This window comes from Plasmodium yoelii (genome assembly GCF_900002385.2).
Source record: "Plasmodium yoelii strain 17X genome assembly, chromosome: 14".
Lineage (NCBI taxonomy): Eukaryota > Apicomplexa > Aconoidasida > Haemosporida > Plasmodiidae > Plasmodium > Plasmodium yoelii.
The window spans coordinates 1-16,494 of record NC_036186.2 but is presented as its reverse complement, the minus strand read 5'-3'; the positions used below and the strand labels follow the sequence as shown (position 1 = coordinate 16,494).

The 16,494-nt window shown below is 23.7% G+C and overlaps 5 protein-coding genes across 5 annotated transcripts; 2 read left to right on the top strand and 3 right to left on the bottom strand.

Annotated features, from left to right (window-relative positions):
* Positions 1–377: 377 nt before the first annotated feature.
* PY17X_1400015 (fam-a protein) lies at positions 378–1,833 on the bottom strand (the record flags this gene model as incomplete). The annotated part of the gene is made up of 6 exons (XM_022957764.1): positions 378–473; positions 590–808; positions 902–1,011; positions 1,179–1,248; positions 1,338–1,560; positions 1,706–1,833. 6 exons carry the CDS (start codon positions 1,831–1,833, stop codon positions 378–380), a joined length of 846 nt encoding a protein of 281 aa, XP_022811154.1.
* Positions 1,834–4,574: 2,741 nt separating this feature from the next.
* On the top strand, positions 4,575–5,525 carry PY17X_1400011 (fam-b protein; the record flags this gene model as incomplete). Its single annotated transcript, XM_034637688.1, has 2 exons — positions 4,575–4,643; positions 4,809–5,525. The coding sequence occupies 2 exons, from the start codon at positions 4,575–4,577 to the stop codon at positions 5,523–5,525; spliced, it is 786 nt and encodes a 261-aa protein (XP_034493621.1).
* A 2,563-nt stretch (positions 5,526–8,088) lies between these two features.
* On the bottom strand, positions 8,089–9,498 carry PY17X_1400007 (fam-a protein; the record flags this gene model as incomplete). Its single annotated transcript, XM_034637687.1, has 6 exons — positions 8,089–8,140; positions 8,356–8,519; positions 8,600–8,709; positions 8,831–8,900; positions 8,997–9,240; positions 9,368–9,498. The coding sequence occupies 6 exons, from the start codon at positions 9,496–9,498 to the stop codon at positions 8,089–8,091; spliced, it is 771 nt and encodes a 256-aa protein (XP_034493620.1).
* A 3,461-nt stretch (positions 9,499–12,959) lies between these two features.
* PY17X_1400005 (PIR protein) lies at positions 12,960–14,132 on the top strand (the record flags this gene model as incomplete). The annotated part of the gene is made up of 3 exons (XM_022956110.2): positions 12,960–12,992; positions 13,129–13,935; positions 14,040–14,132. The coding sequence occupies 3 exons, from the start codon at positions 12,960–12,962 to the stop codon at positions 14,130–14,132; spliced, it is 933 nt and encodes a 310-aa protein (XP_022810679.2).
* An 826-nt stretch (positions 14,133–14,958) lies between these two features.
* On the bottom strand, positions 14,959–15,603 carry PY17X_1400003 (fam-a protein, fragment; the record flags this gene model as incomplete). The annotated part of the gene is made up of 3 exons (XM_034637686.1): positions 14,959–15,054; positions 15,190–15,411; positions 15,529–15,603. 3 exons carry the CDS (start codon positions 15,601–15,603, stop codon positions 14,959–14,961), a joined length of 393 nt encoding a protein of 130 aa, XP_034493619.1.
* Positions 15,604–16,494: the final 891 nt, after the last annotated feature.

Below are 16,494 nucleotides of genomic sequence, written 5' to 3'. Positions count from 1 at the left end.
GTTTTAATAGATTGTTTACATTATAATTTAAAATAGGTGTCAGTTTATTTTTAATATCAATTAAATAAATTGCATATTATTGTAATAAACAATAAAAAAATATAAATATATATTTAAGTTATATTTATATATAAAGTATTTTTTATTTGAGGATGGTGATCGATATATTTTATGATATCTGTATATTGATATACAATTATTAACAAGTTTTATGATAATAATAAAGTACGAAACACAAGTTTTTAACGTGATCAAAATATTGTAATGGTAATTTAAATAGGGATTATATATAAAGATAAATTAATTTGATTAAAATATCGATTACAATATTAGAGTGTTGAAAGAGTTATACTTGTGGTATACTGGTGTTTACTCGATCAAATGCGTTGTGCTAAGCTTAGGATATTTGTATATGCAAGTCCTCTCTCTTTTTTATCGTTGGTAAAGTCGGTAGAATTACTACTGTCATAAATCTACGAAAAAAATTGATAAATAAAATATGTGAATATCATAAAATATATGAATTATAAAGTAGATTTTCGATAAATGTTAAAATGAGAAAAAATGATTATTTTTTGAGATTGCTTACAGCATTGATATAAGTAACTTGAACGTTATCGTCCCCTTTTTTAACTACAAATCCGGCTATGTTAGTACCCAATTTGGTTAATGCTTCCTCAGGATCTATGTCAGTTTCGATTGATTGTGTATTTTCTAACATTTCTTTTATTTCAGTTTCATCATCGATTTGACCAAGATAATTTAGAGCTCTTGAAGGACAAATAATTACAGTTGTGTCATTTGATTTCTACAAAATTAATGAATACAAAACATATATGTATTGTGTAAATTAATGTATAATATATATAATAATATGAATAATGGAAAAAAATTCCCTTACTTTAACTTTTGCGGCTAAAGCATAATTTTTTGTGAGGGGTGTATAATTAAGATCTGTGTTAAATTTTTCAAGCAGAATTAAATATTTGGAGTATACACGAGCAAGATTTCCTAAAAAATGATTATTTTGAAGATATAAATGAAATATTATGAATATAAGAAAATGTTAATAAAAATGGTAAAGAATAGTAAACTTGAAAGGTGGGCAAATAGTAAAATTGAAAGATGCGTAAATAGTGAGAAGCAGATATTAAATTGATTGATTATTTTTTATGTACCATTAATCAACTTTTTATAGGGTTTTTTGTTATGACTGAAATCCCAGAGTTTCTTTAATACGTTAGAGTACTAATGAAAAAAAAATATGGATATATATAATAATGATTATTTAATTTGAAGTTATTTTTACATGTTAAATATTGTTTGGCATTTGATACGTTAGAGGTAGATGGGATCGTAAGATGAAGTCTTCCAATATCCACATTTCCAATTTTTTTAGAATATATAGTTTTGTCTCCATTTTCTGTAGAATAGGACGAATAATCGTCTATACCAGTCTTAGAAAGTTTTATTAAAAGATCTGAAGCTTCCATTATATGATTTATTGCTAATAAAATTTCATCAAGGTCTTCACATACCAATTCTGGGAATTCCTCAAATCTTGGATTCGAAATATTATTGGTGAAAGTGAGATTATTTTAATGGGTAAAAAAAGAGAAAGAAATGAATTTATAAATGGGATTTAGAATATTTAATGATTATGGATATTTATATTATATGTATATATTTCTCGACATTTTCATACACTGTTTTTTGGGGTTCGGGGTTGGCCTTAGTAACATCTGAAGGCTGTTCGCTTGCAAATGCTACATTCTGCGTATATCCTACGAGACTTAAAAGTACCATAGCAATCTTAATATAGCCTTTATTCATTTTTGGATTTGATAAGTAAAATATTTTAAAAAGTGTAAAAACAGGTTATATAAGTAGATTTGAAATGGAAGGAAAAGAATGCCCACGGAATTTATAAAAAATTAATACTTAATCAAAAATAAAAAATAAATTTATATATTATTTAAACGGGAAATTATTTAAATGAACTCATTGCAAGGGAAGAAAAATAGCGCACACAAATTATAAAGCACACAATATTATTATTTTAAGGGATCAGGGCTCATGGTTATATTGAATTATATTATCATAATACGTTCATTTTATTAATATTTTATTTAATGAAATTGCTTATTTTTATTCTCCATTTATGTTTTATTTAATAGTGTAATTTCCCAATGTAGTGTTACAATGGTAAGAAAATAAATAAGCCGTTATCTTATATTGTTTATATTTATGTTATATTTTATTTTTTATATGAATGTATATGAATTTTTTTTTAAAGCAAACAATGTTTTAGTTAGTTTATTATAATGTGTATATATATTTGCATAAAATACATTGGTATTATATGCTTTAAATAAGAACATAAAAAAATATTACATATAATGTAACATTTGTATTGAATCATTCTGATTATTTATTAATCCAATTACAATAATGGTATTAAGATCAAATATCACTTACAAATAAAAATATATGTCATGATACTATTTGGAATAAACAATAAGTCGTGATGCTACTGGGAATAATGAATAAATTACGGTTTATTTTTACTATAAATGACACAAGTAACAGGACATATAAGTATTATATGAGGAATATGTTTTTTATGGTAACAAATGGGGAAATATCGGAAAACAAAAAGGTTTTTCAATGATGAATCGAAATTAAATCATTATAAAGGAAGAATGCGGATATATATAAGTTCTGAATTGCAATATTAAATATTGACACATTTTAATAAATCCAATATATGATTACATATATATATGGGATATACAAATTAAAATAAAATGTTACAAAAAAGGGAGATTTATAACATAAAGATACTTAAATGTCTCGAATTATTGACATTTGTTTAATTATATTATATCAATTAATTTTTACAGAGTGTGTGATATACTTGAATTTTTGGTTTATTTTCATAATATGAATCAGTAACTACAATGTGATATTGGTGGATACTATGTTTCGGTATAATTATATGGTGATAGTTTGGTATCACTTTTTATTGTTGATGATGTACTTTTATTATATGATATTGTGTGTTCGGTGGAACAGTTGAGGGTTTTGTTTCACTGTTGGATATTATTTTTTAGTAATTTCATTCTTTTGATAACGGATTACACCAAATGTTAGTGCTAATGTTGAAATAAAGTAGATATAACTGCAGCTTTGTTATTTTTAATAAACGACTTAGCATTTTTTTTATTTTGTTTATAATTTCTGGGTTTGCTTCAACATAATTATTGGATCCTGGGGTTAATACATTTATTGCCAACAAAAAGGCAACAATATAATGCTTTTGTTAATTTGATTTTTGCATAATTAAGTAAAATTATTACAATATAATAAATGTATAAAGCGAATTAATGTAATTATAAAGTTTATTATAACAATAAAATACAAAATAAAATCCAATAAATAATATTAAGATAGGAATATTTAATATTTTTGGTAATTAAAAAATGTCCAGGGTCCCGATTTAAAAGGTATATAAATTTTAAATAAGTCAGATATATTTTGTTCATTATTATAAATATAGTGGTGTAATATATATAAAGAAAATTATAATTAAAATTAAAATTTCTGTATTTTTTGATTAAAAAAGGAGAGAATTAATCAATATATTTGATATATGATGGGATTTTGTATTTAAATTATTTGTTGTATTTTTTACTATGATTAAGATATGTAAAAATAAAGGCGATATAGTGTTTAAATGTTATAGGTGTGATAATATATGTGAAATGAGAAAAATAAAAAGTTAACAGAGTAATTAAATTATGATTTAAGGTTTTGGGATGATGATAAATCAGTAATTCCGTGGAATGTAATGTTTTTATACAATTTGTACAATTTATGCCATTTTTTTATTGGTTGTATTTAATGTTATAATGTCTGATTTATTTGGGGGATATCATATTTTATATGATTTGAATAGAAATAATATATTTGATGTTGTATATTATGAAATATATTTATAAACAGACTGATTATATACCAATCTATGAAAAAAAATATTTTTACAAAAAAGTGGTAAATAAAATCGAGAATATTATTAAATAAAATTAAAAATTGGAGAAGTATAACAATACGAAACCATTTAAATGTAAATAGGAACGATGGTTAATGTTTTCATTATATGTATTTATTCATATAAAAAAATATATGTATCTAATATTTTATTATTTGAATTTATATATATTATTTTGTCATATATAATTTCATAAAATATTAGAATCGTATCGCTAAATATATTAATGTATTATAAATTATATTAAAATGGTGTATTTTTTATAGAAAGCTTAGTATTTATTTGAAAAAAGAAATAATATTTATATCCATAAATGGTTTTAATGAATATGACGAAATTGATTACACCAATACATTTATAAATTTTATAGAAAGTGGAAAAAGTTAATAAATGAAATAAATTATGTTTTTTATAGACATATAATTTATTCATAAATATTACTATTTTGGGAATAAATGTCAAGTTATAAAGATTATTTCTAAGTACATATATTAGTTCATTTATTTAAGAAATAAAGCTAAAAATGAGAGTCAGTACTTTAAAATATGTTCTTTTTTCAATTATTATTTGTTCTTTTGAATATGGGAAAAATGTAAGTTACAGATTATTTTCATTTATTATTAATATTTCATTATAGTTTTCGTACCTATTGTTTTACATTAACTTTATATTATTGTTTGATGTGTTGATAAGGAAAATAAGTTAAACAATTAAAATTAATTGGAAATATGTAAATAAATATTTCATTTCTTTGCAGGAATTATACTATGTAAATGAAAGAACCATCTGTTTTGAAAGGAATATAATAAATTTTAGTAATAATAGGATATTAGCAGATGGAGATAGCCAATTTAATTTACATGAATTTTATGAATCAACTTCGAGTGTTGAAAATCAAGTTAATGACCACGATAATGATGACGAAAAAAATATATCTATTCGAAATACTGTAGATTCACATGTAAAGAAGAATAAAAAAAGTAAGAAATCACTTTATTCAAAAAATGTAGATAAAAAAAGGAAAAATTTAATTCATGGACATCACAAAGAAATAGAAGAAATAGAAGAAACAGAAAAAGAGATTGATAATACAAATAATAATAAATTAGCAATAGTACCGATAGAAAATAATTCTGTATCAGAAGAAGAAGACTTTGAAGAATTGGAAAATGAAGGAAATATCGTAGTGAGTGAGGATTATGAGATCAATTCAAGTATCGAAGACGAATTAAATGATAAACTAGAGTTAAACAAAATGGTCAACGGATTAATTACGAAGGTGGTGTTTTTGAATATGCTTGTTTTTGCGTTATCGGTAAACGAATGGATTGAAATTGGACTTATTATTATGAGTGTAGCCCTTTCATTTGAAATATTTTATAGATTTTATCAATACCTTAAATTACGTTTTAAAGTATATAAAAGATCCCTCAAAAAAAAAGAATCCCCCCAAAAAAAAACATCAAATGAATAAAAATAATATATTTAATATTTGATGTTACATATTGATATATTATATAAAGTGATTACATATCTATCTATGGAGAGCATATATTATTTGTATTTGATAAACGAATTCAAAGGCGATATTTAAGAGAACAAGTAAAGAAAATGAATCATTATATATGATTCGAAGGGAGTGGTTATTCCAGGAATAGTAATAATGATTGATATAAGAAAGTTTTTATTTTTGACCATAATTTTTGAAGATAATTTTTGATTATAATTTTTAAAGATAATCATAATATATAATGTTATATATGTATAGTTATAATATTTTTACACTGTTTTTGTATAATTTTTATGTAATTTTTATGTAATTTTTATGTAATTTTTATGTTGTGGAACCCATATTCGGGTTAAGTGTTATATTGCATTTAATTTTGAATAATTTTGCATAATTTTTTATAATTTGATAACATTTATTAGTTTAAAGATTTGTTTTAAATATATATAGGAAATAAATTATTAAAAATATGTAAAGGATAAGTTGGAGTTTTTAATATTTATATTAAGTCTAAATATGTAAGAAAAAATGAGGGTGAATATTACTCTGAAAAGGAGTAATAAATATATTTTGACAAATTATATGATTTGCATTCCGTGTTAGTATAACTTGATGGTAAATGTGTTGAATTATGTATTTTTATGTTTTATTGTTAAATTGGTGGTAAATACATTTGAGAGTTCTTATTAAATGTATCATAATTTTTTTTATATAAGTGTTAATTGGAGTTTAAGGCTCAATTGATGTATACATACCACAATATAGAGATATTTGGTTTATTTTATGGGAGAGTTATTTGAATTTAATATATGACACCTTCCTGAAATAAAAATATGGATACACATTTAAGTTATATTCATATTATATTGATTATTTGGATTGTGTAAACGGTTTGAAAGAGAAAATTTAAGGAAAAAAATATAAATAATAAAGATAAAAATGATAAGTATATTGATATACAATTAATTACTAACAAGTTTTAAGTTTTATGATAGTAATAAAAGTAGGAAAGATAAATTTTTAACAATAAAAAAAGTGATCGAATTGTAGCATTGATTTCGTCACAAAATTAAATACATTGAATATATTTGAATAGAAGAGGAATGAGAAATTACATACTAAATAATGACTTTTAAAACGAAAAAAATGGATATATATAATAATGATTATTTAATTTGAAGTTATTTTTATATATTAAATGTTGTTTGGTATTTGATAGGTTAAAGGAAGGTGTGATGAAATCTTCCAATATCCATATTTCCAATTTTCTTAGAATATATAATTTTATCTCCATTTTCTGTATAATGGGTCGAATAATCACCTATACCTATCTCAGAAAGTTTTATTAAAGTTCTGAAGCACCTTTTGCATGATTCATTGCTAATAAAGCTTTACCAATGTCATAACAGACCAAGTTTCTGTATTCCTCAAATCTTGGATTCGAAACATTATTGATGAAAGTGAGATTATTTTTAATGCATAAAAGGAAAGAAATGAATTTATAAAATGGAAATTGGAATATTTAATGATTATGTATACTATATGTAAATATTTTTCGATATTTTCATACATATCATTTTTTTGGTCAAGGGTTCTGAGATTAGCAAGATTTGGAGGAGGGTCAGTTGGAAGTGTGTTATTGGTGGGATATAGAAGCAAGGTTAAAAGAAAAAAACGGTTTTAATGTAAGTTTTATTAATTGTTGGATTTGATAAGTAAAATGTTTTAAAAGTTGTAAAAGAAGTTATGTAAGTAGATTTAATATCGAAGCAAAAAGGTATCCAAGGAATTGATAAAAAATAACGTACACGAGTAATAGAGAAACCCCAATATTATGATTTTAATTTTGATAATATGTTATATGTTCATTTTATGAATATTTTCATTCTCCATTTATGTTATATTTTATTTTATATTTTTCCTATGAATGTATATGAAATTTTTTTTAAAGCAAACAATCTTTTAGTTTATTATAATGTGCATATATATGTGCATAAAATAGATTGGTATTATATGCTTTAAATAAGAATATAAAAAATGATTACATCAACGTATCATTGTATTAAATCATTATGATCACTTCATTAATTCAATTACAATAATGGTATTAAGATCAAATATCACTTACAAATAAAAATAAATGCCATGATAGTATTTGGAATAAATAATCGTTTAAATATATGGGATACCCCCCAAATTATAGTCTATAGATGATGTCCATGTTTGTAAACAAAAAAAGGTGATAAGCATTAAATGAAAGGAATATGACAAATAAAAGATCTTCATAAGTTATAACAGTTTTATTTGTATTATTCAAAAAATTAATACACATGGATGCATTATAATATTAAAAGAGATAAACAAATAACAGATAAGAAAAAAACAATCATAAAACAAAAAAATATGTTATGATGGCAATTTAAGTAAATACCATTCATGAAAATAAATCGTTTTATTAACATAAATTCTCTAATATACGGTACTGAAAAAAATATATAAATATATGTTTATTTATGAAATGAAAAACAATCTAAAGCTTTTCCAATAATACTTTTTTGTTAAGTGGAACCATGTTAATCATTCTAAGAAAAAAAGCATAAATGGATGAATATATAAAATGTTTAAATTTTTTGGGAATTATAAATATGTACATTTATTAAAAACTATATATTTTTTAACAATTGTTGAAATAAATTAGTATATTATTAAAATCTGTATACTGCTCATAGATTCGATATAGATGATATAAATACGGTCCTTTCTTTTTTCAACAATGTATCCAATTAAGTTAACAAACGTTTTTTTTATTTTTCCATTTCTAATATCATCTTCAGAATCAATTTCAGCTTCGAATAAATTTGCATTTTCTATTATTTTGTTTTCAAAATATTTTTTATTTTTACGGTTGTGGTCAATTATATTTGCTGAAGCCATGACAATTATAGTTTTTTTTTCTGATATCTACAAAATTAATAAAAATGTATTTGAATAATATGAGAATTACTATTTATAACGAAATAAAAGTAGAAAGTTTTGCTTACTTTAAATTTTGCAGCTAAAGCATAAAAATATTTACGGCGAGACCACGGCCATCTTCTGGAACGTTGTTGTATCATTACTAAATTTGGACTGTACACACGGACAATTTTTTCTAAAAAACATATTATAAAATTGCATAGATATAATTAAAATATCATGATTTTGAAGATATGGGAAAGAATAAACAGTAACAATAATATGTTAATTTGGGTAATTATTTATGTTTTGTATACTTTTAATATCGGCTTTATTTAAATACAGGCCATTATCGGGATCCCATATCTTGTTTAATAGTTCATTATACTAATGGAAGCAAAGAGAAATATATGTATATAAATTATAATAATTTTTTAATTTCAATTTGGTTTATAAATTTTGATGTTGTTCGTTAATTGATACCTTATTCGGCTCATAAATTATATATTCAGCTTTTATAATTTTTGTATTATCTCGATGTTTTTTTTTATAAAAAACTATATTCTTAGAATGGTTTGCACAACACCTTTTATAACCTTTACTTGTAGCATGATGTTCTAATTGTTTTAAAGCGGCATTCATAAATTTGCACGCATTTATAGTTTCTTCGATATCGGTATATAATAGGTGCTTGTTTTTTTGATATATTTCTTTTGTATTATCATTGCTAAAAATTAACATATTTTTAATGTGTACAAAAATAAAATTATTGTATTTATAACATTTCTGCAAAGACATACATTTAATATTTTCACAATGAAATATATAATATATATATTGTAGTATTTTCTTACACAGGATACGATTTTTTTGATTCGGATTTTGCATCTTTTTTTGGAACAAGCTCAGTTGCAAGGGTTTTATTATTCACATATAGGGGTATGATTAAAAGAAAAAAAGCAATTTGAATATAAAACTTATTCATTTGGGAACTTTACAAACAAAATATATATTATTATTTTTTTTAATTAAAAATTAATAATTCGAAAATCTGGAGATGTGTAATTAAAATTGAAGCAAAGAATTTTCTCCAATAAAGTATAAAAACTATTATTTAAACGGTAAATGTGTTCTTTTATCAGATTTATAAGTTTAATATATTTTTTATTTAAATAATTCAACCACAAAACGACATCAATAACGGAAGTTTTCATAAATAATGAATATCAAAAATAACTTTAATTATATAAATGATATGTTTAATATATGGCATTATGAATACACAAATTTTATATTTTTATAATTGATCAAACTAAATTTAAAGTTTATAAAGCAGTTGATTACGTATGGAAATACACATATACTTACATTAGTAAATAAAAGATCATAGTAATATTATATTAATTAATTTAGTATGAGAAATGCAGTTAATTCTCTATATTACTAATACTACTATAATAACAACATTTTTTACTTCATAATGATAAAATTTATATTATGGTAATTACACATTTGTGATTTTTTATCACTTTTAATACAAATTTTACTAAATAAGACTTTTCTAGCAAAATTGTTAATTTTATAAAAATTATTTATTGGTATTAATATTGATGGCTATGCTTTTTGTAAATGAATACAAATTATAATTTTCCTTTTAATAATAAAACAAAGTATAAAGTTAAAAAAAATACAAATAAAATATGAAGTAAAATATGAAATAAAACATGAAATAAAATAATGAAACATAAAGTTGTAAAGTCAAGAAATATATAATGTAATTAATTTGTTTTTTAATTATAATATTCTTAATGGGTGGGTGTTAATTTTTTATGGGTCAAGGTTATGTTTGTGATTGATGTTTGATGGTTGATTGTTTGTGGTTCTGGGATATTGTAATTACATTTTTTATAATTAAATATATTCATGATTGTGTATGTTTAATCTGGAGATTGTGTGTAAATATACAACGAAAAAAGGGGTAGTGTGATTAATATGAAATAGGTAATTAATATGAAATAGATGGTTAATATGAAATAGGTGGTTAATATGAAATAGGTGATCAATGTGAAATATGTGGTTAATATGAAATAGGTGATTAATATGAAATAGGTAATTAATATGAAATAGGTGATTAATATGAAATAGGTGATAATATTTGTTTGATAAAGTATAATATATAGATTTAAAATGATTAAAATAATATATTAGATATATAAATATTGGTTATATATGACATTGCCTATTATATAAAACTTGTTAATGAGGGGCTATATTGAATTATGGAGATTATAATATACAATGCATTTGTTTGTTCGATGAAAAATTTTATTTAGTAAAAGTTATTTTGATTTAAATTATATTACGGGAATATATGTTGTAATAATAGGATTATATGTGAGGGTGGGTATGAATTATAAGATGATTCATTTGTAACAATTGTCTACAATATAATATACCTTCATATTAATATGTGTGTTTTTAAGATTAATTAAACATATCACTAATATATAATAGGTAGTGATAAAATATCGACCGAAGTCCAACAACACAACGATATCTATAAAAGACGTTTTATGCATCTAACATTTTTAATAATAAAATAAAAATCCAACTATATATACAATATTTTTTAAGTTTTAATTGTAGCTACTATTCTTTCGTATTAATAGAAGTTGCATTATATACGTTAATTTATTTATCATAAGGTATACTAACATATTAATCACTATTAATTTTAAACTCCATAGTTTTAAGGTATAAATAAATTGGAAATATATTACATTTAAAATAGTTAAAAAATAAAATATAAGTATATTAAATATAATGTTATAGTTTGTGCTAATAATTATAAATAATATGATATATAGAATATCGCTATTGTTCTAATATAGTAAAATATTATACCAATTACTAATATTGGAATATGTTAAATTTGGAAATATATACAATTATATATTAATGCAAAATATACAGAAAAAGTATGTAATAATTAATTTGAAATAATATTTTTATTAGGTTATTATATACATACAAATTCACAAATATATAATTTAAATATATTGTTATTGCGAAATAATATGTTCCAAAATAGTTAATTTAAAACAACAAAATACGGAAATATTCTACATTAGTTTAAAGGATTTTTATTGAGTGCACTAATTGTTCCGTTGTACTATACAGTGATATACCATTAGTAACAACAATAATAATATTAGATTAATATATTATGTTCATTTGGTACACTATATGGATATAAATTCATTATATATTATTAAAGGTGTGATCAGATTAAATTGTATGTATACAATATAAAATGAAATATTATAACATTTATTTAAGTATGCTTTAATTTGATAACATTAGACTACCAGTACCAAGCAAAATAATATTAATAATTCTATAGTTTTACATTATAGAACTAAATATGGTTTATTATAAAATATAAAAGGAAACTATATATTAAGAAAAGTAATAATTCTAAGTTATTTTTAATGTATACATTAATTGAAAGTTATAATGGTAAAAAATATAAGAAATAATTAAACTGTGTAGAATAGGTAAATTTTATATGGATATATCCTTGTCTTAAAAAAGCATACATCCCTTATCTCTCCTATCTAAAAGGACAATAATCTAATAACTCATAGTTTTCTATTACACTTAAATTTCATCAATACTTATTTATGTGTTATATATTTAAAATTTACTAAGTATTATTTTAAAAATGACCTACATATAAAAACTTATTTAAGCTTATAAATACGGGTTCAGTGCTAATTGCCGCTTTAACGGTGGAAAAATATGGAAAACATTATAAAATTACTAAATAAAGAATACTTCTAAATTGGAATATGTAGGAATAAAAATAAAGTTATAGAACTTATTAAAATGAATTATGAATTTATTTACATTCATTAAAAACAATATAAATTTATATAATTTGCATATAGATGTAAGTAAAATAACTTAATTTGAAAATACTATAACTTTAATAAAACTGTGGTTTATTGTATTAGAAACAAGTATGTAAATATTTAATATATTTAAAAAAATGACTATTTATATACTTTTAAGGATTATAGTAATAATGTAAATTTGTAATTTTTAAATTTATACAGTATTTGAGTTTTATGACGTTGTTTGTGTTCTATATTAAAGCATGTGTATAAGTATATATTTTTTAAATTCATTATAAAAGTATATTAATTTTTATAATAAAGTTATACCAAATGTTAGTAAGAATAGTATTTTTTTATAAAATGCATCATATATACATATGGCAAAAGTATATTAAGCAACTCTCCATTTAAGGCAATTTAGATAATTGTCATAAAATAAGTATAGCATGTTTAATGAAATATAATTGGTATGCAAAGAACTTAAATAGATACAACAAATATTTACATAATATATATAAATATTATTATCCCTCATAATCTCCAAATTATGGTAGAGTCAAGTTATAATCTTAAGGATCTGGTATACAATTTTTTAAATAAAATATTATTTTCGCACGTGTTTTATATGTTATATCGTCCATAAATTATATTAATTTCATTTGATTAGTATTTATATTAATACGTTTTTTTGTTTAATTCATAAAATATATTTGTAGTATAATGATATTTTTAAGATCAATGACTATTTTTATGATGGGGGCCAAGGTCGATTAATACTTGATGCTGCACACGGATCATTCGACAAATATTGTGATTACAATAGGACCTCAGATAGTAATAAATGTCTTGATTATTTTGAAATGGCTAGTTCTGGTGTTTTTCATTTACTAAAAAATTATAACAAGTATGGTTTAGGACATGATAAACTTGCCGAATACGCTATTTTATTTTTAAGTTATAAACTAAATCAAAGTAAAAAAAATACATCCAAAAATTTAAGTGATTTTTATACTAATTATATAGAAAAAAATAAGTATTATAATGAGAAAATAAATGATGATACTACGACTTATAAGGATATTATAGATAAAAAAATTAATTTGTTGAACATTAAAGAAATATCAAAATTTAATGATCCATTTGGTATGTTATTATCATTGTATTATCTAGTTCATCTTAAAAAATTGGATTGCAAAAAATGTTCGCAAAATGCTGAAAAATTTGTTCAAAAAATTGTAGAACTTAATGAAGATTCTAATAATACAGTAGACAGTTCATATAATAAATTGTTATCTACATTATCAAATGATTATAAAAATTTAATAAATAAATGCCCCGATTTTAAATCACTTTCAAAAATAGAACCTAAAAAAAATCCTGTAGAAGATCCTGGAAAAGTTTCTGGACCAAAATTTGGGGAAACTTCTGAAGTTACATCATCAAGTTCGTCGATAACAAGCAAATTAATTCCAGTTTTATTGATACTTGGTGCAATACCGATTTTTTTTGGAATTGCTTATAAGGTAAATAATAAGGAATTAAAACTATAATATTTAAATTATATTTTTGTGATTTCTTATATGCGTTTATCAAAAAATATATAATAATTTTCGCATTTTTACATTAGTATTCATTATTTGGATTTGATAAGCTATTTCAAAGACAATATATAAGAAAAAAATTAAAAAAAGTAAAGAAGAAAATGAAACTTAATATATGATTCGAAGAGTAGTGATAATTCCAGGAACCATAATAATGATTGATATATGTTAAGAATATGTCTATTGTAAATATATAATTTTTGCATAATTTTTATATAGTTTTTATGTTGTGGGTCAGGGTTGAGTTTGTCTTTGTGGACCCCATATTCGGGTTAGGTGTTATATTGCATTTAATTTTGAATAATTTTTTATAATTCGATAACATTTATTAGTTCAAGGAATTGTTTTAAATATATATAGAAAATAAGTTATTAAAAATATGTATAGGATAAGTTGGAGTTTTTAAGATTTAAATTAAGTCTAAATATGTAAGAAAAAATAGGGATGAAGATTACTCTGAAAAGGAGCAATAAATATATTTTGATATATTATAAGAATTGAATTTCATGTTAATATAACTTAATGTTAAATATGTTGAACTATGCACTTTTTATATTTGATTGTTAAATTCGTGGTAAATATATTTAAGAGGTCTTATTAACTGTATCATAATTTCTTATTATATAAGAAGTGTTAATCGGATTATATGGTTCGATTGATGTATACATACCACAATATAAAGATATTTGATTTATTTGATGGGAGAGTTATTTGAATTTAATATATGACACCTTCCTGAAATAAAAATATGGATATACAATTAATTACTAACAAGTTTTATGACAATAATAAAGTGCGAAACACAAATTTTTAACGTGGTCATAATTTTGTGATGATAATTTAAATAGGGATTACATATAAAGATAAATTAATTTGATTAAAATATCGATTACAATATTAGAGTGTTGAAAGAGTTATACTTGTGGTATACTGGTGTTTACTCGATCAAATGCGTTGTGCTATGCTTAGGATATTTGTATATGCAAGTCCTCTCTCTTTTTTATCGTTGGCAAAGTCGGTAGAATTTCCAGAATCATAAATCTACGAAAAAAATTAATAAATAAAATATGTCAATATTTTGTGTGTGAATATCATAAAATATATGATATATACAGAAGCAATATTGTCGATAAATGTTAAAATGAGAAAAAATGGTTATTTGTTGAGATTGCTTACAGCGTTGATATAAGTAACATCAAGTTTATCTTTGTCCCCTGTTTTAATTACAAATCCGGCTATGTTAGTACCCAATTTGGCTAATGCTTCCTCAGCATCAACGTCAGTTTGGATTGGTTGTGTACTTACTAACATTTTTTTTATATCAGTTTCATCATCATTTTGACCGATATAATTTAGAGCTCTTGAAGGACAAAGAATTACAATTGTGTCATTTGAATGCTACAAAATGAATGGATAAAAAAATATATGTATTGTTTAAATTAATGTATAATATGTATAATAATATGAACGATAATATGTATAATAATATGAATAATGAAAAAAAAATTGGGTTACTTTATAATTTGCAGCTAAAGCATATTTTTTTACGAAGGGTGTATAATTAGGATCTGCGTTAAGTTTTTCAACCATGATTAAATATTTGCAGTATACACGAACAAGATTTCCTAGGGTTCAGGGTTCAGGGTTTAGGGTTTAGGGTTTAGGGCTTTAGGGTTTAGGGTTTTAGGGTTCAGGGTTTAGGGTTCAGGGTTCAGGGTTTAGGGTTCAGGGTTCAGGGTTTAGGGTTTAGGGTTCAGGGTTCAGGGTTTAGGGTTCAGGGTTCAGGGTTTCAGGGTTTAGGGTTCAGGGTTTAGGGTTTAGGGTTCAGGGTTTAGGGTTCAGGGTTCAGGGTTTAGGGTTCAGGGTTCAGGGTTTAGGGTTCAGGGTTTAGGGTTCAGGGTTTAGGGTTCAGGGTTTAGGGTTCAGGGTTCAGGGTTTAGGGTTCAGGGTTCAGGGTTCAGGGTTTAGGGTTCAGGGTTTTAGGGTTCAGGGTTTAGGGTTCAGGGTTCAGGGTTTAGGGTTTAGGGTTCAGGGTTCAGGGTTTAGGGTTCAGGGTTTAGGGTTCAGGGTTCAGGGTTCAGGGTTCAGGGTTTAGGGTTCAGGGTTTAGGGTTCAGGGTTTAGGGTTCAGGGGGTTCAGGGTTTAGGGTTCAGGGTTTCAGGGTTTAGGGTTCAGGGTTCAGGGTTTAGGGTTCAGGGTTCAGGGTTTAGGGTTCAGGGTTTTAGGGTTCAGGGTTCAGGGTTTAGGGTTCAGGGTTTAGGGTTCAGGGTTCAGGGTTTAGGGTTCAGGGTTTAGGGTTCAGGGTTTAGGGTTTAGGGTTCAGGGTTCAGGGTTTAGGGTTCAGGGTTTCAGGGTTCAGGGTTTAGGGTTCAGGGTTCAGGGTTCAGGGTTTAGGGTTCAGGGTTTAGGGTTCAGGGTTCAGGGTTCAGGGTTCAGGGTTCAGGGGTTTAGGGTTCTTAGGGTTCAGGGTTTAGGGTTTAG